General features: G+C 48.3%; 2 protein-coding genes across 9 annotated transcripts in view; both read left to right on the top strand.

Annotated features, from left to right (window-relative positions):
* SEPTIN6 (septin 6) overlaps window positions 1-11,668 on the top strand; it is a 32,591-nt gene extending 20,923 nt beyond the window's left edge. For 2 of the 8 annotated variants that reach the window (XM_076347281.1, XM_076347280.1), the window contains exons 6-10: window positions 1,470-1,566; window positions 1,833-2,001; window positions 2,500-2,632; window positions 3,305-3,495; window positions 8,761-9,175. In XM_076347281.1, coding sequence (XP_076203396.1) covers window positions 1,470-1,566; window positions 1,833-2,001; window positions 2,500-2,632; window positions 3,305-3,495; window positions 8,761-9,025 — 855 coding nt within the window. In that variant the 3' untranslated portion in view covers window positions 9,026-9,175. Of the gene's footprint in view, window positions 1-1,469; window positions 1,567-1,832; window positions 2,002-2,499; window positions 2,633-3,304; window positions 3,496-5,467; window positions 5,512-8,055; window positions 8,170-8,723; window positions 9,176-9,214; window positions 9,613-10,686 lie in introns of those variants that run through there. The other 6 variants (XM_076347286.1, XM_076347285.1, XM_076347283.1 and 3 more) reach the window with 6 other exon arrangements.
* Window positions 11,669-12,612: 944 nt separating this feature from the next.
* Window positions 12,613-21,922, top strand: NKRF (NFKB repressing factor). The gene is made up of 3 exons (XM_076347279.1): window positions 12,613-12,920; window positions 16,680-16,801; window positions 18,967-21,922. The coding sequence occupies exons 1-3, from the start codon at window positions 12,727-12,729 to the stop codon at window positions 20,952-20,954; spliced, it is 2,304 nt and encodes a 767-aa protein (XP_076203394.1). The 5' UTR covers window positions 12,613-12,726; the 3' UTR covers window positions 20,955-21,922.
* Window positions 21,923-23,808: the final 1,886 nt, after the last annotated feature.

Genomic DNA, 23,808 nt, shown 5'->3' with positions numbered 1-23,808 from the left:
TGGCTTCCTGGGGCCCTTTTAATTGCCCAGAACTCAGCGCACTTTAAAAGCTCTAGCTAACAAATGTCACTGCGCAAAACTCAGCAGAAGGGGTGGGTGCAGGGAGCTGGCAACTTTATTTTTAAGTGCTGAAACCTTGCACTTGACTTCTTTGCAGCTTGGCAGAATGCATTATCATTCGCAGGAGCAAGCGGAGGTGGGGAGAGATCTCACTTATTGCACAACAGATAAATGCAGCAAAGTACGATAGCAGTGTCTGGGGGATTTGCTTGGCTGCCTGAGTTTGGGGAATGAGAGGAGTATAAGGTGAGGTCTTCTGAACCTCGAGAGATGTCGGGAGTGTTTCTGTTCCAACTCTGCTGAGCTTGCACTGGGCGATTCTCTTACTTTTTGCCTTCTGCAGAGAGACTATCTATCTTCTTTACTAAGAAGTGACTTTTTTATTTCTGAGTTTTTGAAAAGGAAATCCCTCTTGTTCTTAGCCTTCACGTACTTGTAACAACTGTACTCTGTGGAGTGTGTGTCTTGGCTTGAAGAGTGTAACAAGGCACAGTTGAGCTAGTGGTACAGCTCTGCTCTGCTGTCCCCAGGATCCTTCCTCATGGGTGTGATCCCCGGATTTGGCCTCCTTTGTCCTCTAGCTATGCAGCCATCTAGCAGTGGCTGCACGTAGCATCAACATTATGAGGACTTTATAAAGCCATCAGCACTCCTTTGGGTTTCTCAGAACCAGTTTTGATAAAGGATTTGGGAGGGGGGTGCTGAGGGTGGGCCCCAACAGAGCTGCAGGAAGTGTGAGGCACTATGGAGTGTTAGCATGGGGCAGGCTCAGCACAGCCCCAGGGAATGCAGAGTCCTTCCCAGCTCAGCCTGGGGCAGACCTCAGGGCACACATGGATGCGGAGGCTGACCCGGAGCAGGGACATGTTCAGCCCTTCCTCACCAGGGCTGAAGCAAGCAGGGAGGAAAACTGTTACTCTGGGGGTGAAGGAGGGACTTTGATCTCATGATCTGATAGAGCGAGTTGTCTTGTGCTCCAGTGTGAGCTGAGGGAGTGGTGGGGGGATAAAATCAAGAAGGCTCCAAGACCTCTTTTATTGCTTCTGTGCTTGTGCAGATGTTCTCCTCAGCCGCGGCAAGCCCCTGGGACAGCACCGCAGTCAGAGCCGCGCAGCACGTTGTTCAAGCTGTCATTCTGATGCTAGTCTTGCACTGGCTCATCTCACCTGAGACCCTGTGGCTGGGAGGATCAGTCAGGTAGAGGATATGGAGTGGTAGCACTAACAAGGTTTCCAAAAAGGACCCTCCCTTCTCCCCCCTTGTCTTGGGCTAGTGGCCAGTGACTAGACTCCCTGAGATTAGCGTGTGCATAATGACTGTCTTGCTCAGTGGCTGTGCTAATCTCTGTGTGCTGGCAAGTCAGCCAGAGTTGAGAGGGACTAATGTGGGTATCATTAAATGTGTTCCAGGCCCATTTGCCGTTTGCAGTGATCGGGAGCACGGAGGAGCTGAAAATAGGAAACAAAATGATGAAAGCTCGTCAGTACCCCTGGGGCACAGTGCAGGGTGAGTTGAGCCCTGGGATTTTCATGGCATGAATGGTGACACTTCTGCCAGGAGGCGGTGGGCTCTCATAAGAGGAGCAAGGGCCTGCTGGACTTTAATATCTTCCCAGGGATTATCCTTTGGTAAATCTGTGTATCAGGCCTACAGTGACAGTTTTCTCTGCTCAGAAAGGCTGTTAAACCTGTTGGAGGAGTAGACAGGTGTGAAATGTGGGAAGAGACCTTTGTTTCTGTCCCCATCTTACTCCTTATCATGTCTTCTTACAGTGGAGAATGAAGCTCACTGCGATTTTGTGAAGCTGCGGGAGATGCTGATCCGTGTGAACATGGAAGACCTTCGTGAACAGACCCACACACGCCACTATGAGCTGTACCGGCGATGTAAACTGGAAGAGATGGGTTTCAAGGACACCGATCCAGACAGCAAACCCTTCAGGTGGGATCCCTGGAGGAGACAGGAGAGCTCGAGAGAGGCATTGTTGGATGCGCTGCATGTGTGTGTGTGTGTCCTTGAGAGAGCATGTAAAGAACCAATGCAGCAAGAAAACTGCCAGGTCAGATAAATCCAGACTTCAGCAAAGGTGCTGGCTGAGTGAGAGAAGGTGAAAACACAGAGAGAGTGTGCAGGATTGACTGAAACTGCAAGTATAGGAGTAGAAGTGTCTGTGCTGCAGAGATACAGCAGTGTCCCTCTGAACTAGTGTTTGTGGCCAGCTGGTCTCTTTGAATTGCCCAACATTCAACATACAGAAAAGTGCAATAGCTTACAGACCCCAGAAACGGTTGGATAAAGAAGACCTCAGACACACGTGGGTGGGTGAGTGGCAAATGTGCTGTGGGCAAGCGATATTCATGGTGAGGGCCTGATTTCAGAGGCTCAGGGGAAGCAAGAGTTTGTCCCGAGTTATATCATTGGACTTTCCTTTCTTTTTAGCTTACAAGAAACTTATGAAGCCAAAAGAAATGAGTTTCTGGGGGAACTGCAGAAAAAGGAAGAGGCAATGAGGCAAATGTTTGTCCAGAGGGTGAAGGAAAAAGAAGCAGAGCTGAAGGAGGCTGAAAAAGAGGTGAAGACTGCAGTACTTGTCTCTTCATGGTTGTGAGTGATAGATCCACTCCCAAGTAGGTAGCTGCTGCCAAAGCACTTTCTGCAGAGTGTGGTTTAAGACTTTCTTATGAAGAAGTCTAAAGTTTAACCTGGGGTCACGGGGACATTAAGGTGTTCATCCTGTAGGACAAAACTAGATCACAGTGCTTGTAGTGTACAACTTAACTGCACCATGAAAGTGCCATAGTCTTGATTCTGATGAAGAGTTGCAGTGTGGCAAAATTCAAAGAGAGAAACAGCCCGATACAAGCTTGTTATATAAAAAATATACCCATACAACTTGCTTAGCGTTGTGAAAAATCCATTAATTTACTGACCTTTAAAGCGGAATAAGGCAGAGACCCCTGGAAATGGATTAAATTTTTTTTACAGTTATACTCTCCCAGTCCTCTATTGTTAGTCTGTGCAATGGTGCATCACTAGAATGCTGCCTGGATTGTAAGCTGTTGTGGAAGGAGACTGTTCCCTGCCTTTTGTCTACACAGTGTCAGCTCAGGGAGCTAGAAGTGATGTAGAGACTAATGGAGACTTGCAGGCTCAGATCTCATGGGATCCTTCCATCTTCCTCTTTTCCTGTGAACAGAATATCTGGTAGTGCTGGGTCCTGCTCACCTCTCTCCTTTCCCTCTAGCTGCACGAAAAGTTTGATCGCCTGAAGAAGTTACATCAGGATGAAAAAAAGAAGCTAGAGGATAAGAAGAAGTCTCTGGATGATGAAGTAAATGCATTTAAACAAAGGAAGACAGCAGCTGAATTGCTCCAATCTCAGGCTCAGCAGGCTGGAGGATCGCAAACTCTTAAAAGGGATAAGGAAAGAAAAAAGTAAGTTGCTAACCCAGTGGTATTTGCTTTTTGGTAATGGTTCTCCTTCACTATTTTTCTGGATGTTCATACCTCTCTCCCAACCTAGCCAGTCCTCTTCAGGAGAAGGTTTGCAGCCAGATTTAATCCCTAGTAAGGCTGAGCAGTAGCTGGAAGCATTTTACCTTTAGCTGTCATCTTGAAGAGCAGAGAGTGGTGCTAACCTCCCTCATTGCTGGCTGACAGCATGGGAGAGGATGAACTTGTTCTTAGTCCCTGAGATTCCCTGCTCCTCCCTTGGTCTGTCAGTGCCTGTAATGAAGTGGAACAAGATTGGCTGCCAAGGCTAGGGTGTAGGTAGCAGGACATCCCTGCTACCCCCAGAGATGAGTGTGTCCTGTCTCAGGCTCTTAATTGTTTAGGTTGGGAAAAAGCTTACACTGTGAAAATTATTCAGGGATGCTAATAGTCTTGAATTCTGTAATCTGCAAAATGTAAGGCTGCAAAATGAGGGGACAGGTCATAGCTCCTTGTTAGCGCTAGTACTCTCTCCAGCCTTAAATCAGCTTTTTGCCCTCCACAGAAACAGTGAGAGATACTGCATGGCTTTAGCAGGGGTTCCCCATGCCAGGGACTGGTGTAACAGGATCCAGCCCCTCGTCAGGGTCCTGTGATCTGGGCTGTCTGCAGTGCACGTGCCAGGCTCCTAATACTCTGCAGTTGCTCAAGAGCAATGGGGCTGTACAGCTGAAACAGGCCTCCCAGTTCACCTAGCAATGAGCAGTTCCTTTTCTTCTCGCTGTGGTACGTTTCCCAAAATGGAGTGCTGTGCCACCTTAGCACGTGCACAAAGAGCAGTATGCAGATAAACAAGGGTCTGGTTTCTATACCACTGCCATAATCCCCTCTCTGCACATCTCTGGGGCAAATCCAGAGTAAATCTTGCCTGCGCTACGCAGTCTTAAGTACATGGAGAAGTGCTGTTAATATGAACAATATGGCACGTGCCCAAAGAGCTGACAGGACTCTTTGTCAGGGAAAATAGCCCATGACCGTTAAGCTTGGAATCAAATGAGACAGGAGAGGAAAAACCCAATAACCAGAATGAGATCCTGGTTTAGTCGTCTTAGTTTTGAGCTGGAGCTGCTTCAATGTCAACATTCTTTTGCGATGAGCAATTAGTGCTCCTGCCCTTTTCTCGCTTGTCCGTTCCTTTTTCCACTGCGTAGTTTGATTTGCTCTTTTGAATTACCTTCAGGGGGTTTTAATATCTTTTCATACTGAGGAGCCTGAGACTGACTGGGGACAGACTTCTCTCCCCAGCCTGGACTTTGTGAGGAATACACAACTGAGTTCTTTCATACTTAGAGCCCTCAGACATCTGCACACTGAGGACTGCAGACTTCAGCCCTGAGATCAGTCAGGGTCAGGAATGCAGAAAAGGGAGACGACATGCCTTATAGTATGAGCAATTAGTCGCTGTGGTCCAAGTCACACTCTTGTTCCTAGAAGCAGTTCTGATCTCAGAAGAGCTCCTTGACACCAGGCACATTCATATGGAAGAGCATTGGTACCATCCTTGTCAGTTAAGGACACAGAAAGGCACAGAAAACTCCATGAAAGAGATAGGTCAGTGCTTGAGTAGGGCTTGGGAAGATATTAGGAGGCCTCTCTCTCCTCCAGGAAAATAGCTGTGTTAGAAATGGTGCTGCTTTCTTTACTCTATAACTTCTCCAATTGTCCTTAATGATTCATTTCAGTATTTAGATCATAAATATCTCTAATAATCCATGAATTTCACAAGCTGTAGCTTAATTGTATTTGTTTACTACTGGCTGGCAGTACACTAGCCTTTTTCTTTCACAGGTGACTCTTCTAAACCCAAGCTCTGTAATTTGCACTAATCATGACTTGGTTTCTTTTTTTTTTCTTTTTTTTTTTGTTACATCATTATCATCATTATATTAGCTCTTACATGTATGCTGTTTTACAGTTAGCTGCTGTTTGGCTGCATGGTGCATGAGGCACATTGTCCTGGTAAGCGTCATTAACTAATATAGACCTCACAGTGGGATCAGTTACATTTCCTAAAAAAGCAGACCCTGTGCAAGTCCAGAAGCCTATAAGTATTATCTCTCTCTTCCTCTGCTTTCACCCTTACTATACATGCTCTATCAGTCTCTTCTACATACACAGTTGTCGAAAAAGGATGCAATGAAGTTTGTCTTTAAAGATTCTGCAAAGTAAAATGCAGAGAGGCTCAGTATTAGGACACTAGGACATGAAACGTAGAAAAATAAGGATTAGGTCCTCTTCCTTTTAAACCTTCCCAGCACTTTGTTGGCTCCGTTTTCTTTACTCCATCTCCCTTAGAAATAAATTACATTCTTTAACCACATAGGCCATGTTGATACTATGGCAACAATTGCTATGGAGATGTGGTGCTGATGATAAACCCAGCTAGCCCTGAAAATGTCTTTTCCCCTTCTCCTCCTTCCCTCCCACCCCTCCAAGTTGTAGTGTTAACTTGTGGTTACAGTGCAGGTGAAGGTAGATGCAAGACTAGTTTCTATCCCCCCCTTCACATACTAACAGATGGTAAAATCTGCCGAACCTGGAGCTTTCCTTTGTCCCAAAGCACCAGAGAATCACCAAACTCTGTGTGTGTATGAGTGTGTGTGTATGTATGTATGAGAGGGCGTTAAAGCAGCTACTGCCAAGTAACCAAACCAGTATTCACCTGCTGACCGATTATAGTTGATTGTCCAAAACCACAAGAGATGATGGGCTGAGCATTTAGCAGATAATGAAGGCTCTGAAGATAGACTGAGAGACTTTATGACATTTTTAACAGTCAAATGGGTCACCCATGGATTGGATGTTCAGTTGTAGCGGACAGACACAGACCCACGCTCCTGGGAGCCATGCCAAGCGTGCCCACGGTTAGGGTAAGGCTAGTGGTAGAAGAGGGCTGTATTCAAGATGTGTCCAGAAAGCCTGCCAGCCCTGAATAAGGCCAGCATCTGAGTTCCTGAGGAGTTTTGCCAAGACGTGGAGAGCTCCCACTGGAGCAGAGCCCTGTCAGTGGTGTCATGCTGTGAGTCTGCTCTGCTCCAGTTGCTGTGCCTCTGTCCAGAGTGTCTCTGCCTTCATGTGAGCAGGGATGTAAGTTGGCCACATAGTCATAGGCAGGCTTGTGGAACAGATAAGGTTGCCTGAAAGGGTTAACAAACCTGGCCATAAGCAAGTGTCTGCAGTGCAAAGTGCCAGCATCTGTTGTAAAATGAAGGCTCATTTAAACAAAGATGCGTAAGAAATGCACCTGCCTGGCAGGAGAGCAGCATCCTCATTAGGGTTATTAGTTAAACTGCTAATGACAGTGGTCTACTTACAGCTAGGTTGACTGTGTTTAATTGAGCCTTTTTAATTTGCTGTTGATTCTCTGGTGAGAGGAAAACCAAAGCTCCCACAGGAATGTCTTGCTTCTTGACAGAGCAGCAATACTTATTATCCAAGGCAAGGGTGACAGCACCCCAGGCTGAGGTGTGCAGGTTTCTCGGAGAAGGGACCTGTTGGAACAGCAGCACTTAACTATAAAATACCCTAAAAACTCAGCCTCGAGTCCACCCTTCCCTGTAGACAAAGCTAGGATTTACATTCTCGCCAGGATACAGTCCAAACTAACTTACGGTCTGCCCTTAAATAGGGAAAAGCTGATTCCAGGATTCCTTCCCTCTTAGCTCCACCAAGGGAAATGGAAAACAAGTAAACGTTACGCTGTCAGTGAGAGGCATTTGAATTTAATTTCAATGGGATGTTCCACTTAACAGAAGAGCTTCAGAAGGGTCTTGCACTGACTCGAACTGGAGCTTGCAGTTGTCTTGAGCAGTCCGGTTGAATGAATGTCTCTGCTGCCAACGGTAACTGTAAAACAATGAAAAGAACAATTCTCTGCTTATCAGGCTCTGAATGTGGAAAAATAAGCTCAAAGAATAACAGTGCTCATTCTGGTGCTGAGTACAAAGGCACGGCTAAAGTGCAGTTAGAGTGAACATTACTGATTTTTGTTGGTTTTGGATTGCTTTTGGCAGTCCTCGTAACTGTACACTGTTGTGTGCCGGGCTTTGAATCAAATGAAGTTCTTTGTTCCTGCTATACAAATGCAGACAGTGCCTTTTTCAATGGGCATTTGTCCTTGCTAAATTAAATATGTATATATGGTACTTTTCCAGAATTCAGAAAAATACTCTCCATATTGATCCATAAAGTATTGCAGGGCTCCACTGTTTTGCAAGGATACAAACAAGTCACAGTTGATGAGTCCTGTAGCTTGCAAAACTGTGGAAGGATTGTTTTAGACAATAAATTTGGTTCATCCCACTGCTGAGTGTGTGTGCGTGTATGCATGTGTGTGTCTGCATAAAGCATGTTTTGTAATCAAATTAAACCTTATTAACACTTAGCAACATTTCTTTTTGTGTGTGTGTGTGTGTGTGTGTGTTAGGAAACATTTATGTTCTTATTTTGTTTTTTGTCATTAATCCATAAAACCATTAATCTGCCTTTTTCTTTCATTTTCAGTTCGGGTTTCCTGTAGAACCTTTCCCTTCACACCAGAAGCGAATGCCCCCACACTCGGTTAACATGCAGCTATGCCATTGTGCCTGTTTGCTCACCTTTACTCATTGCTCCCTTCCTGCGCTCACCATTTTGTTTTAAGCAAGAGTCCGCACTCTTGGCTGTTCTGGGTTATGGTCGTTCTTGTGAAGAACTCAGCAATAGCCTTCGTGGAACTGGCAAGAGATGCTCATTGCTGATACCTCTTCGCCTTTGGGCAGTAGCGGGCTGCCGAGCGCTCGTAGGGCTAGTGTCCCCTCTGCTCCATTGCTCGGCTTTTTGTCTTTCCCTCCATTTTGTGCGAGGGCTGCATGGTAAGAGAGCGCGGCTGCTTGGTGGTGTGCATTTAGCCCCTGTCGTGGGACCGCTGTGAATGCAACCTGATGCTGCCATGGGGTGGGACGTGCCGTCTCGAGAGACTGGCTGCCCTCTCCCCTTTTCAGTTTGCTGTATCTAACCCCTCATTACCCCTCTGTGCTGCCGTGTGTGACTCAAATAATTTTAAAGGACTTTTTGCAAAACTTGACATCCTCACAGGCGTGGGCCTGAGTCCAAACCTCTAGTCCCCCGGCTTGGGGGATTCTCAAACTTGGATCCACGGTTTGCAACTAAGTGTTCTCTGAATGCTGCAGGGGTCACGAAGGATCTCTTGCCTTGTCTCCCTCTCAGTGTGCTGGCCTGGATGCACATCCTGGATCCAATCTCAGGGAAGGCTGGTCACCTTGCTGTACATATCAGTGTTTGTGAAGAAAGACGATGGTGTTTCTTTGACTTTCTTCTCAGTGATTCCAACAATTTCTGGTTTCAGTGCAAAAAGTATTACCTTTATTTTTTTTTTATTCGGCATCTGTTTAGAAGTGTACAGATGCTGGCAGGTTGCTTCTCGTATTTTCTCTTCAGCAAAAGCCTTGCTTTACTGCAAGATTTGCACTAAAAAGGAGGGTGTTTTGCTCACTGGGGCCAGGAGTTCACTCTGGCCAAGCGCAACTGTGGTTTGCCTGCAGGTGTCTCCTCTGTGTATTTCTGGATGAGTTTTGTTTTTAAATAAAGACTTCATCAGACAGTGAATTCTGGTTAACATTTACTTCTTTTGTTTTTTGTTTTCTTTGCCCTTCTTTTACAGTAACCCATGGCTCTGTACTGAGTAATTACCCCTGAATACAGTGGGCCGGAATGGACCTTCATTTACTTGTTAAATCGGAGGGTCTAATAAAACGTGACAGCATTTCAGCTGTGACCTTTCCATGGTGTTACCCTTGCTCTCTCCTATATCCTCATTGTGATTCTGTCTTTACTATGTACTGGTGGTTATTGCTTTTATTAAACAATGTAAAATTAGTCCTAACAAGGTTTTGGATGCTGCAACTTTAAATCCTACTTTTTTTTTCCCCTGCAATTAATGGATTCCCCTTTCCCCTGGCCCCTCTCCACCCAGATAAATAAGGGATGTGGAAGTAAGTTCTGTGAGTTATTTTTGCTGGCGAAATAACAACGCAGTTTAAATGTATTTATTGGTGACGTTAAAATGACAACATCACCTTAGTTTAATTATCATATAGTTGAGAAATAAAAAACTCTTTTCTCTTTATACTTGGTGTCATTTTCATGACATCATCTATCTTTTTTTATTTGCTTTTATTTTTTCTTTTGCTAATTCATGCTACCTGAAGACTAGCATGTAATCCTCGTTTCCATTTCAGACTTGCTTGTTGTGACCCTGATCCTTCAGTCGCACTGTGTGCAGGCTCAGTTCTCTGTATGTGGGTGAATCCACAGGTCCTGACCCTGCTGAAAGATCAGGATGCGTGCTGCCAAATAGTTTCAACAAAAACCCTTCAAATCCTGGGTTTTTGGAAGATAAGCACACCTCAGACCTAGCCGTGATAGGTAATGCTGGTTTTAGCGCAAGCCGCTGCTGAGAATTTTACTAGAAAGGTAGTCTGGATGATGCTCAAGCCTCACGAGCAGTTTCTGCGTACGATGTGTTAGCCTGGCTAGCTGCTCGCGGCAGCAGCAAAGCTTATGCAGTAACCCAGATCAAACGACGGTCTGGCCTCCGTTTCCAGCAATCAAGGCAGTTAAAACTCTTGATTGCAATGTATTTTCTCAGGTATTCTGTTTCACCATAAATACAATTTTATTTCCCATAAAAGTCTTTGACTGTTTTGTGTTGTGGGTTTTTTTAAGCAAGTTAAAATAATTTGAGTATTTACTTCTTCCTCTACTGTTGAATGTCGGCCTGCTCCCAAAACCAGTCAGTATCAGTTTGTCAATGATTTCTAGATTACCTGCTAAAAGAACCATTTAATGTGGCTTTTTTTTACCGTACTGCAGGTCACTGGCTGTTCTTCCTGACCATTTGCCTTATTAGAATGTTATTTGAAGTTACGTAAAGTCTCTTTAAAGACTTTAAAGAAAAAAGGTTTTTATTTGTGTGATTTCCTTGAAGTACTCGAGGGTACCACAAGGAGGTTCCATCTCTTCTCTGTCAGCTGTTTTCATGTTGCATCTCTTTTTCCTGCTTTTTGAATGTCTTTCTCTTTTTTGCTAATCTTCTGGTTTTTTTTCTCTTTTTCCCCTTTTCTCTCTCTGTAGCTTTTTTTAATCTGTCTTCGCCAGCTGCACTGGGTCTGAGGGAGAAGACTGCCACTTCTAGAAGAGTTTAAGGGTCTTGTGTCTGGGGAGGGGGGGAACAAATCTTCAGTGTTAGTGTCTTGGAAAGAAGCTCTTTTACTGACTTGCATGGTATCTAAAATTGAAGTGTCTTGTAATTTGTGTGACAAGACAGCGTAATACGGGGGAACTGGTTGTTTACCTGGAATTTCGAAGAGCAACAGAAATGTGATGTTTGGACTAACGATGTAGCGAATACATTTTCAAACATTGTAATGGGCATATTTTTTTTTCTAATTTTGTCTTTAATAATATAAATGTCATGGGCTTCCACGAGGTGTCGAAGCCTAAGGAATATTTTCAATATGCTGTTGTTTGATTGGTTTTGGAAACTGTGCATTCAGAGTCAAAGGAAATACAAACATGGTGCAATTTGCTCTGTTGGCAGCCACGAAACATTTAACAAAGAAATAAAGTAAGAAGAACTGTGTGTTTTCATTGGTGTCCTCCTGTGTCTCACCACCTTATTAAACAAGCTCCATCGGCTGGTGGACGTGGGTCGAGTGGTGCTTTTCTTTTTTCCTAACTAAACCTCCTCTTGTTCTTTGAAGTCAGAAAAAAGTTAGCAGCATCAGGAGGGAGAGGCGATGCTGACAGCTGGTATGATAATAACAGCGATCCATCCCAATCCCCCGTGAGTAGGGTGCAGTGTCCTTAGAGTGTGCTGGAGCCAGCCCTCGCGCTTCTCGCTCCTCCGTCCTGCCCCGCTCTGCTGACTGCATGCTTTTCTGAGCTGCGATCTTCTCTTCCCCCTTCTCCTGGTTTTGTTTCCTTTTTACAAATGGAAGTGCGCGAGAACGGCACCGAGTTATATATTTACACGACAAACACTGAAGAACCAGCACTGTTTAGCCTGATACCTTTCTAACTTTAATGCAAATTTGAAATAAAAAATACGAAAGCCTGCCTGCGTGCTGTCGTGTTTGCTGCTCGCGCGTCCGGGGCTGAAGGAGCTCGCAGGACAAGGCGAGCTCTGCCCCGATCAGCCGGGTGCTGGGCCTGGCGGGTCGGAGCCGCTTTAGGTGGTCGCCGACGAGAAGAAAACCCAGCGCGTTCAGGGCGGGTGCGCGGTTTCGGCGGCGGTTTCCCTTGCCCCTCGGGCAGAGGCGTCCCCGCGGGCCTGTCTCCCCCTCCCGGCGCTGCTCGGCCGGCCGGCCGGCAGAGCCGCCCGCCCCGGTGACCGCGGCTCGGCACCGAGCGTTACGCTGCCCGTTTTCAGCAGGCGTCCGGGGGAGGCTCGGCCTGGGGCGAGCCCCGCGGAGAGACCCCCGGGCCCTCGGTGAGGAGGGGGGAAAGGCCTCGGGCTCCTCCAACCCGGTGCCCGGCGGGGAGGAGCTGCTGGGGCGGCACCAAGAGCCGGTCCTGCGGGCGCGGGGGGCGCTGGCTCAGGGCAGGCCGGGGGTCGGCCGTCCCGGCGGGGTGCCTGTGGGACGGTCTCCCCCCCCCCCCCCCGCCCTGGGGCTTCCCGGAGGCCTCGGCTGCAGCCCCGTCCCCCACCGCCGCTTGGCGGGCTGCGCCCCGCCCGGGCCCGCCCCCGCCCCGCCTGCGGCCGCCGCCGCCGCCGCCAGGGGGCGCGGGGGAGCCGAGGCGGCCGGCCGGCAGCGGCGGCGGTTTCTCGCGGCGTCTCGCGCGATCGTGACGGGCGGCCACGTGACGCGGCGCCGGCCGGGCCGCTCCGCGCGAGCGAGGGGGGAGATCGGCGCGGGGGGGGGGAGGGGAAGGGCGAGCTCCCGCCACACCGGCGGGGGCGGGGGCGGGGGCGCGGGCGCGGGCGCGGCGGGGCCGGGCCGGGCCGGCGCTCCCCGGCGGCCCGCAGCGAGCCGCGGCCTGGTCCGCACGTGGGGCCTGGTCCCCTCCGGCACGCCCGGGCCGCTTCCGCCGCCGTGAGCGCCCGTGCCCGGCGCCCACCGGCGGGGACGGCCCCTCGGCGACGCAGGAACGTCCGCCGAGCCGCTGCCCGCCATGCCGCCGCCAGAGCCGGAGGGGGTGCCCGAGTCGGTGCTGGAGCAGTGGCGGCAGTACAACGAGACCGAGCGGCAATGGGGGCTGCGCCGCCGCTTCATCCTCCGCCACCTCCACGGCTACCCCGGCGCCGCCATCGACCAGCTCCTCTCGCTCTCCGTCCTCTGGACCAACCACGTCTTCATGGGCTGCAGGTGAGGCCCGGCGGGACACCCCCGGCACCGGGCTGCCGCCTCGGGACGCGGGGGGGGTCTTGCAACGATCGGGCCCGGGGGAGGCCCTGAGGCGGGCCCGGGTGTGTGGGGAGGCCCTGAGGAGGGCCCGGGCCCTGAGGCGGCCGCCCGGGGGGGCCGTGGCGGGCCCCGGGCCGCTCGACCCCGCTGCCTGCCGGGGCCTGGCGCTCGCTGTCAGGCGTGGGTGCCCCGGCGCGTCGGCCGGCTTCAGGAGGGTCCCCCCGAGGCCTTGGGGCAGCTGAGGCACCGCGGAGGCGGCCCGGTCTGCTGGCAGGAGTCGGGGTAGAAGTTTGAAGCCGCCGCCTGGAGCGGGCCCGGGCTGCCCCCGCCGCCGGGCGGGGAGAAGGAGCTCGGGCTCCCTTCTCTCGCCGCCCCGCTCTCTGGGGCTCCCGTCGTGGCCCGGTGCTGCTCGGCTGAATCTCGGCCCCGGCTGCCTTCTAAAAAGTAACCCCAGAAGAGCTGGGGTGGAAGGGGCCGATGCCGGAGAACTTCGGTTCCTGGACAGTTTTCTTTGCTCGAATATGTGTGTATTTGTATGTGGAGGGGAGCAAGCTGCTGAAAAAGTCTGTGTGTGTTTTGAAAGTAGTTCTTGATGTCCCATGCCCGAGGACTCGTTAAGCATGTGGTATTGTGCTTTGTAACTTAGGTGAGAAGAAAGTATCCCTCTAAGCGTCAAGCAGCCTAGACAGTCGCCTTAAAGCTCAGTTTTTCTGAGAGAAATAGGCCCGGTGAATGGAAGAGGTTTCCCTTCATCAGGATTACTGTTAACGTGCAGAAACCACCGTACCGTAACTAGCAAGGTTGTGGAGATCTGCAGAAACGTCACCCACGTCCCGACTGCCACTTCTGATGTTGTGATTATTTTTAACAGGACATGAGGCTCTAAAGGCAGAAGCAACTGCTTAACGACTAACTTCAGCAAATTGTGCAGTGACAGAGGAGCTTGTAAACACTGAAGGGCACACAGTTTGACTTCTATTTATGTTACTGTCCCAAAGCCTTGTTGGGGAATATTTTGTGTCATTTGTACAGAGCCAAGTCAACATCTTCAAATGTAGATCTGCATGTTTTCTTACTTCTTTCTGGTCCAAGTACTAAAGTATTCTGCTCTGCAAGCACCAAAATTGAGCACAGTTTTAAATCGGCTTCAAATTCTAAAGCTCGAGTAGTACGTTAAAATTGAACGTATCTTTTACAGACATAGTCTCTTTGGTCCGTTAGCTCATCTTACGTGTTTGTGTGCTGTCTTAATGGAGGGCCTTCTTTGCGACAGTGCTTTTGGGAGTCAATGCAATATGGCTATAGGGTGCTGGTAACAGAAGTGAAGAACTATGTGGCAAGATCTAAAATCCTAAAAATTGATGCAATTTAAGCCTGTAAGTGCACATACTTTCCCTGATGAACATCTCTACCTGCAGCTCTCAGGGGAGACATGAGCAATAGTTTCAGACATGATGTGGTGCAGGGCCATTGTCAGTGAGGATGTTTCCCCAAAGCTTGTGTTGGGCATGAACGTGAACGCACCGCAGGGGCACGGTGAACACGCTGCGCTGTTGAAGAGCAATTGGCAGCTTTACTTAGAGTTTTCTGGGGAAGGGGGGGACCCACAGCTTTCTCTGGAACTGCCTTTTGCTGCTTGGGAAGAGCCGTTGTTGCTGTGTCAAGTGAATAACTTCAAAGTTTGGGGGATTTTTGTTGTTTTCTCTTAAGTTTGTTGGTTGTTTTTTTGGTTTAGTGGTTTTTTGGGTTTTGTTGTTGGTTTTGTTTGTTTGGTTTTTTTTAATATTGATCACTTGTTAGCTGAAGGCAACCCGTTAGTCAGGGTAAATACACATCAGAGTCTTCCTTGATGACACCTGAGGGAGTGTTCTGGTGGGGGATGATCTGGAGAATGTCCAGAAGACTTAGAAAACATGGTCTGTGAGGCAGGAGTTAAGTAACAGGATTCATTTAGTTTAGGGGTGGATGAGGGAAGATGCATGTGTTCTCAGATACGTTAAAGGTGGCTGCAAAATGGTGGTGGTGCTGAGGAAGCATTATGCTCCTGAGCTACTGGGGTCAGGATAAGAGGTAATGTATTTAAGTCATGCCAGGGAGACTTTAGTTAGGCATTGGAGGTGTGGCATTCCTCTGCCTCCACCTGCAGTCTCCACAACTTGAGATTTCTAAGGCCAGGTTAGACAAACACGTGTTGTGACTGGTTGATCTTCCCCCCGGGCAGAAATCTGAGCCCCAGACATCTCCATCCTTTGTGAAGAAAAGTGACACACTTGTGTCACATCTAACGCTGTTCTCGTGCCCTGCTGGAAAAGGGCATCGTCCTTCATGTTCCCATCACAGGCAGTGTACTCTTCTCCCTGTAAGCCAGAGAGAGGAATAGGGATTCCCACCCCTCTCCCTTCTGGCTGCGGGAGGATGAGGATATCATTGCCGTCCGCCTTCCTTTGATCCGTCTTGGCATTTTCTTCCCATGCCCGGTTCCACTGCCTCTCTGCTGGGGGCTGAGCTGTGCTGGGTACCTGCAGGTGAAGCAAGGACTGCAGTAGTGTGTGTTCAGAATTCTCACCCAATAATTTAAATTGATCTAATTTCTGCCTGGCCCTCTAAATCAGGAACAGGAAGGGCATTTCTTGAGTGCAGAGTGAGTAGACTTCCAGAGCCCTTGGAACAGTAGTATTTAAAAGCTGGTGCAAGTTATTGCAGCACTAGCTGTTGGGACAGTTGTAGACTCCTGTCCATGGGCAGTGACCTGATGCTTTTTGACTTTTGAAGGTGTGCACACTGTGGAACAGGTGCAAGATTGCTTTTTCTCCTTTCTGAACCACAGCGCGAAGCTGTCGGAGGCTGTTTTCAGGCCATGTTTGTAGGTTCTCCTTGGTTAGAAAGGTTTGGGGTTTTTTTCTTGCTCAGCTTCAGCCATACAAATGGCTTGAAAACATGTGACAGATCCCTGGAGCAATGGAACACTGAGATGGTCGGGAAGGTAGGGCCAAGAGGGATGGGGTTGTACAGTGTGTGTCCTGCCTGTGTGGAACTGCGAGCGTGCTGCAGCAGGGTCAGGGTTTGCACAGAGCTAGTTTACAGCCACCTCACCTCTGTCATGGCTCAGGGATTTAAAATGTTTCAGTTACAGCTACCACGCTAGAAATTAGTATGGCTTTTTAAAGAGTGTTCAATAAAGGTTGAGCAATGCCTTTGTCATCTGACATCCATGATTTCAGTATCGGTGACGTACGGTCTGTGGCTGCTGACCCAGACAAGACTTCAGTGCCAGTCAGTCGCTCCTGTGCTTAGTTCACTGCAGCTGCAATGCCCACAGAGACTCCTCCTTTTCCACACCCATGTCCCTAAGTGTTCCTAGTAGCTCTGCCAAATGTTATATTTTGACAGATAATGTATTTAAGTTTAAAACACCATCAGTTTGGTGGCTGCACGGTTTGTTATTCACAAATGGGTTCACTTAGAGCCAGGTAGCTTGTTAGCTGGTGTGCTGTCTGCCAGCTGCTGTCTGCCAGCACTGAACTAGCTACAGCGCGAGGCCGGTGGTCAGGTCCCCCGTTAGTACTCCAGCAAAATCAGGGGGAGCATCTCCCTTGCACCAGGTACTATGTCTCAGGCAGCTTTAGTTCTTGTTTTGCATAATAAAGGCTTGTGCGTGCATGTGTGTGTGTTGCCCCTGTGGGACCAGTTCTAAAGTGGTTTGCTGTTGAATCCACACAGATATGGCTTGCAAGTCATGGAGAAGGTTCTGAAGATGGCTGAAGGCATCGATATCGGGGAAATGAGGACGTACGAGTTGGTCCCTAGCAGGAAGCTAAAAAGATACCGCTCTCCATCTGACAGTGAGTATATCTGCCTGTGTGTCAAAGGAGACACCCTTCCCTGTCGGTGTTTGGTGGGCATTAGTGGGAGCGTGGGGAGAGCAATGCGCCACGGGGCCGCCTCCAAGAGAGCCAGCATGGCAAACTGAAGAGAAATGACCACGATGTACTCTGCTAGACTGCAGCCGTTTCCCCTCCTCTGCCACGTTGTGGGATGTACATAATTCATGCAGAGTTCTCTTTTTGCTTAAGAAAATATAATTTTTCATTGAAATTACCAGCTAATTGATTTTCCCTAGTGATAGTGTTAGGGAGTTGAATCGATGTAATTAAATATCTGTCTGCCCTTCTTCACTGTGGTGAGGGGTGATGTTCCGACCTGAGACGGGATTGTACCTGTGCATGGAGATGTGGAGTTCAGCTTATTGATTTTGAGTTACGACCTGCCTGGAGCACTGGGTGGTGATGGTGGGGAGTGTTTAATTTATTTTTTTTTCTCCCTACGGGACCTGGAAGAGTCCTGCATATGTCAGCCCAGCCCCATGGTCTCAGGGATCCATGTTCCAGCTGTAGCTTTTCCAGTGGGAGGAAATGCAGCAGGCAGAGAGGGCTGGCGGTTCAATGGCTTCATCCGCTGGCTCCTCTCCAGCACCTTGAGAGCTCCCTGCCCTCTCTCCAGGGGGAGGGGCGGGGGGATTGTTCGTGGGTGCAGGTGCAGGGTGCGGGTGCGAGCAGGCAGGCCCTTGCTTTGTGAGGCAGGGTCAGTCAGTAGTTTGGCTGTTTAAAGCGCAAATGGTCAGACAGCACAGGACTCCTCTAGGCTTGGATATAACCCCTAGCTCTGCCAAAGTTTCTTTCCTTACTTTGACACCCAGCAATCTTTCTGTGCTTCCATGGGCCAGCTGCAAAACTGAGAAAAATACTACTTTTCTCCCATGTTTTGTCTGTCTCTCAGGCAGCAGCTCTGAGGGGAAGGGTTCTCTATTGCATGTACACAGGCAGCGTAAAGAGCTATTCTGCTGGTGAGAGCCTTTAGATGCTGCTGCAGTGCAATCATCAAAATACCAAACTGAGCAAGAAATGTAAACCTTGCCATAATTCATCAAAACTGACGACTGAAGGATTTAACGCATGTGTAAGAGCTTTGTCACCTGATTTAAATATGAAGGCCTGTTTATGCTGTATGCGAAGCGGTTTTTTCATCTGCAATGAACTAGGCTATGATAAATACGCTATGGTAGTGTGACGTCTAGACAGATGTGTTGCCTGACCTATATTACGGTTGCACACATTGGCATTGGATTAGGCGGCTCCTTCCAAGGTGCTGAGGTGGCCTTTTGCGCCTCTGATGAAATTACACACATGTACCACTTCAGCGTGCAGGGGCTAAATCTTTCACAGGAGAAGTCTTGTATAACCATCTTTTAGATGTAACATGTTTGCTTATCAGCTATTTGATTCTCATTTCCTGCAGTAGCTGTGTGTATCAGGATATTCTGCCTCGTTCGCATTTCTTCTGGTTAAGAAATGAGGTCTACCAGTGATGTGAAATGGGCCCCCCCCTGCCACTGCAGCTGTCGCCTGAGGCTCGGGCAGATTTCTCCATGTTTGGTGTCCTTTAGCCAAGGGTAGTTATATTTACAGAACATAAGCTTCTATTAACACTGTCATTAACAGCCCTGCGTCTTTTGGAAAGGAGGGTTCGGTATCACTGTGTTCCTCCATCAAATGAGAAGAACCTGAAAATAAAGTAGTTTCTGAGATCATCGTGCAACCCTGCAGCAGAGTCAGAGCTGAGGCTCTAGTCCCGGCGTGGTGTTCTGTCTTATTGGCCATAGTTTTTACTTGTTTTAGTAGCTTTGAATGGATTAACTTCAGAAATGACTGGATGGGTACAGTGGGCAATGTTGCAGGGCAGAACGAGTGATTCAGACCTAAAATCCATGTAACTAAATATGGAGAGATTTTTGTATGGTAGTTGTGGAGCTGGAGATACCGCTGTAGTGACCTGCACAAGAACGAATGGTCTCATTTGATCAATTGGGAATGTCTTTGGAAGGAAACCTTTTGGTTTGTGGCAAAGAAGTGGGAAGCCTGCGGGCTCCTCCTGGAGATCGCTCTGTGAAAATATTGTCTCCCTGTCACAGCACGTATTGGTAACTTTGTCATTTTCTTCCACCCCGTAGGTCCAGAGCTGGAAGAGATTCCTGAGCCACCCAAAAAGATGGTCCCCAGGTTCCGGGTGCGACCACGTTTTGAACCCATACACTTTGTCACCAGTGCTGAGAAGGATGGCAAGAAGGAAGATTCTTTGGATAACCAAATGCAGGAGGTGAACCAGGAGGCAAATACAAACAGCATAGCGCAGCCAGCTGAAAACTGTACAAATTCTTTTGCGAGTGCACAGGAGGTGGATCCCCAGCTCTCCAACTCAGCTGGGTTTGGCTTTGCAGGCCAGGCAGCAGCCGCCAAGGCGGCTGTGAATAGTATGGACTCTACCACAAGCAGCGTGTTGCAGGTTTCTCTTTCTCCTTCAACTGTCCAGTCTGCATCAGAGATTTTCCCTCCGTCAGCTATAATGCTGAAGCAGAGTTTTATCGAGAAACTGTCAGCAGCTATCTGGAAAAATCTTGCTAACCCAGATGCAAACACTGGGACTGATAAAATAAACTATACGTATCTTTTGACACGTTCAATTCAGGCATGCAAGACAAATCCTGAATATATTTATGTTCCTCTGAAAGAAATCGCCCCTGCTGACCTCCCCAAGAGCAAGAAGCTCCTAACAGATGGCTTTGCTTGTGAAGTGCGATGTCAGAATGTCTACCTGACCACCGGTTACGCTGGCAGCAAAAACGGATCCAGGGATCGAGCCGCGGAGCTGGCAGTCAAGCTGCTGAAGAAGTCTGTGGAAGTTAGGGTTGTTCAGCGGAAGTTCAAGCACACCTATCACGAAGACTTGGTGGTGTGCGAGGCAGGCGTGAGTCGCCCAGACTTCCCTCCTGCTCTCAAACCTCATGAGGAGTTTGTAGTTGCCAACAGGGACTGTGTCCCGATGCAGCCTGGTACTGAATCTGTGAAAGGTTCCACTAATACCAACAAACACTGGACTAGTTTTGTCCTCACAGAGAATGCCAGCGACGCAATAGGAATACTTAACAATTCTGCCTCATATAACAAAATGTCTGTTGAATATAAATATGAATTAATGCCCAACCGCTCGTGGCGTTGTCAAGTGTATCTACAAGATCACTGCCTAGCTGAGGGATTTGGCACTAAAAAGACCAGCAAGCACGCAGCAGCTGAGGAGGCACTGAAAATTCTGCAGAAGATACAGTCAAATATAGCAGCCATCAAAGTGACCCAGGTTCAGAAAGTGGGCTGCTCGTCGCGGGGCTCCGGAAGGAAGAAGGACCTGAAGGACCTCGTGGTGTATGAGAACTCCAGTAATCCGGTGTGTACGCTGAATGACACCGCCCAGTTCAACAAGATGACGGTGGAGTATGTCTTTGAAAGGATGACTGGCATGCGATGGAAATGCAAGGTGCTGCTTGAAGACGAATTCATCGCAGAAGCAGTTGGAGTGAAGAAATCTGTCAAGCACGAGGCAGCAGAGGAAGCCGTGAAAATCCTCAAAAAGACTCAGCCAACTGTTGTTAATAACCTGAAGAAGGGCACCGTCGAAGACGTCATCTCCAGAAATGAGATTCGGGGTCGATCAGCAGAGGAGGCTTTCAAACAGAAGATCAAAGAGGACAACATTGGGAATCAAATTTTAAGAAAGATGGGCTGGACAGGCGGTGGCCTAGGGAAAGATGGTGAAGGAATTAGAGAGCCTATCTCGGTGAAGGAGCAGTTTAAAAGGGAAGGACTCGGGCTTGATGTGGAAAGGGTGAACAAAATCGCTAAAAGAGATATTGAAGAGATCATTCGAAACTATGCACGCTCAGAAAGTCACATTGACTTGACTTTCTCTCGAGAACTGACCATGGATGAGCGGAAGCAGATACATCAGATCGCCCAAAAATATGGTCTTAAAAGTAAATCTCACGGGCAGGGGCACAACAGATACTTGGTGGTAAGCAGGAAGCGGCGCAAGGAAGATCTCTTAGACCAGCTGAAGCAAGAAGGCCAGGTTGGGCATTACGAACTTATTATGCCTCAAACAAACTGAGGTTGGGTGTCCCGTTTTACCGGAGACCGAGCTTCCTAGGTATTCGATTAAAGAAAGAGATGCTGCATTTTTCTTGTTGTGGGTTATATTAACGTTAAGGTCTTCTACTTCGTTAATATAATTTCTAAAACGTTGTTAGGCGTTTAGAACTGACCGAGTTCTGTTCAAGTATATTAGCACAACCCAAAAGCAGTAGTGCTGTTGCTGTATGTGTCTTTGATATTACTTGTTCCTTCACATTTTAATAGTTTTGTAACAGCAAAAACACACATCCAACGAGAAGGAATTTGACATCATTTAAAATTATAGTTCCCTTATTCTCCTTGACCAAGGAAGGAAAAAAAAAGCCCTTTTTTTTTTTTTTTTTTTTTTTACAAAACAATAAAATAATAAAAAGCAAAGGAAATGCAGTCTGGGGGAATAAACCTGTATGTAAAGTTGGTATTAATGACAATAAAAATAAAGTTTTATTTCTGGAAAAAAACAGGATTTGTCACACTTTGTATTAAAAAAAAAAGTGTGAAAACTGCGTTTATTCTTGAGAAATATATATAGCGAGGTCTTGTCTCTGCTGTGTATGTAGAGAGATGTCCTTAACCAGTTTAACTGTACAGTTTTATTCATAGATTTCTACCTTGAGTCTCCCATACTGAGAATTACTGAATGCACCTTAATCGTCAGTGTATCGGGCTAAGAGAATTCCAGTGCATTTTTACCTCGGAGCACTGCTTGACGTGTGCAAATACCGTGGTGAAGTGTGAAATACAAGAACTGGAGGTAACCGCAGAGCCCACGCTCAAAGATGCTCGTGGGGACTGTTATATAACTTATTTTTTTACTTTGAATATAAGCTCTTTAATCCTGAGCAAAATCAAATCTGTGCCTAATTATTTCTCTGCTCCGTTACTGCACCTGCGCTTCTGTATGTCAAGGGCGATTCACAAGTAAACTTTCTGGTGTTGCTCCGACGTGCGGTGTGAGCGTGGCGTCTCTCCAGGACTGGCACGCGCTGCTGGGAGGCCAGAGCGCTCCTCTCCCTGCCTGGGAAGGAGGCTCTGACCTCCGCCTACGCCGGTCTGCCAGCAGTACCACAGGACACGGTGCTTTGGAACCTTGGAGGAACGCTGGCTCCGTGTTTGGAAAACATGGCGGTTAGGCACTGGCCTTGGAAGAGCCAGGAGTGAGATGTGCCTAGAGGTGCTGGGTTTTCGCTGTCAGCAGTAGGGCCCGCTGATGATTCTTTAGCGCGAAGCCAGTCCTAATGAAGTTGGGTTTTTTTTTTTTTTGTTAGTTCTCCTGGTGCCTTGTGTCTCAGCTATCGCTTTTGTTTTTCTGCTGCCTATAGTTGCCTCTCCATCTTTTCACATCATCCTCTAGCCTTTTTCCCCACCTCCTATTCCGTTTTCTTTTCAAATACTCTCAGGGCTGAGGAGAGGGTGACTGACCTCTACTGATGAAGCAGAATATCCTGGTGATGTGCAGTTAGAGGCATTTTTCATCCCCATCGTTCAGTGTGAAAAGGAAGAGGCTGCCCTGGCAGGTAAGGCTCGCTCAGGACGAAGAGAGCAAGCATTCCCTCCTCTCTCTGCCTGGATGGCTGCAGCACAGCTTCTGCTAGCTTGGGACTTCTGAAATAAAAACATGCTGCTGCTGTCTTTGCAGAAAAATAATCTGGCAGTTCATTCTGAAAGTATGTTGGTTTTGTTGTTTGGGTTTTTTTTTCTCTGTGCGTGCATTATTCCCTCTACTTCTGAATTCTGCTCTCAAGGACGCTGGGCTCTGGCAGATGGCGATGTAGGAGTGGAAGAAGCCTGGTACTTTCTAGGCAGCTACTCCTGCAAGCAGGAGTGCAGCCCCCCCCCCCCCCCCCCCCCCCAACTTGGCTGTGCAGCAGGTCTTCAGAGCTTGGTGATGCTGAAGAAAGGCAGCAAGAGCACGACTGCAGTATTCAGGATGAAAAATGCCTCTTTGGGGGGGCTGGCTAAACATAATGGTACCTCAACAGGGGCAGCGATCTAGTGTGACTGTGCAGGGTGTTGCTTTTCCTGTCCCAGGTAGCAGCCGTGACTCTCGGCCACCCATCCTTGCCGAGCGCGGTACCTCTGTGCAGGACCCCTCTGTTGCTTTCCTGTTCAGTTAGTGGCTGTAGCTTTGGGTGACGGTGTTACCTGTTTGAGCTAAAGAATTGCCAGCCTCTCCGGCACGGTTGCGTTTATAGAGCCGTAAGCTTTCTGGAGAGCCAGCACGGGGTTTAAAAGCAAGTTAGTGGATGCGAGCCTTGCCTGAGAGGGGTGTAAAGGTGAGGTTTGTGCTTTTTTGTTTGTTTGTTTTTTTGCAGCTGTGTGCTGCTCTTGTTTCTGGCTGCCTTAAGAGTCCACTCCATCCTTTTCTTTTTTTTTTTAGTGACTAGCAAGACAAATACAAAAATGGAGGGACTGATGCGAGGGCTTCTGTGACATTAGAACGATGTGGACCATTCGGAACAGGTTCTGCTTGCAATAGCTTGCAGAAATCGTTACAGCTGGTACAGGGCCATGGTTCAGATACTCGTGGTTGGCCTCGGTCATCCCTAGCAATGCAGGTGCTGGGCTTGGGTGGTTTGTTTTGGTGGGTTGGTTTGTTTGGGTTTTTTTTGCACTGGTCTATAACTTAGCAGGGGCAACTAAGGTGCTCGTTGCTTGACTGGCTCTGACTTGGGAAAGTCTTGCACAGGGAATGCTTAAGAAACAAACACGATTACTTGAGGCAGACTCACTCTGTCCTGCCTTCTCCACACACCCCCAAGAGACTGCCAGACCTGGCTGGTACGAGGGCCCGGTTAAGACACTCGGTCCTTTAGGAAAATGAGCAAGTA

The sequence above is a fragment of the Aptenodytes patagonicus genome, chromosome 9 (assembly GCF_965638725.1).
Source record: "Aptenodytes patagonicus chromosome 9, bAptPat1.pri.cur, whole genome shotgun sequence".
NCBI lineage: Eukaryota > Metazoa > Chordata > Aves > Sphenisciformes > Spheniscidae > Aptenodytes > Aptenodytes patagonicus.
The sequence above is the reverse complement of the archived record's forward strand: the minus strand, read 5'-3'. Positions and strand labels throughout refer to the sequence as shown.

Excerpts from the sequence above, each read along its gene's own strand:
- NKRF (XM_076347279.1), top strand. The coding sequence starts at position 12,727 with ATGCCGCCGCCAGAGCCGGAGGGGGTGCCCGAGTCGGTGCTGGAGCAG. Across the intron at positions 12,921-16,679 it reads CACGTCTTCATGGGCTGCAG|ATATGGCTTGCAAGTCATGG; the intron begins GTGAGGCCCGGC and ends GAATCCACACAG. Across the intron at positions 16,802-18,966 it reads ATACCGCTCTCCATCTGACA|GTCCAGAGCTGGAAGAGATT; the intron begins GTGAGTATATCT and ends TCCACCCCGTAG.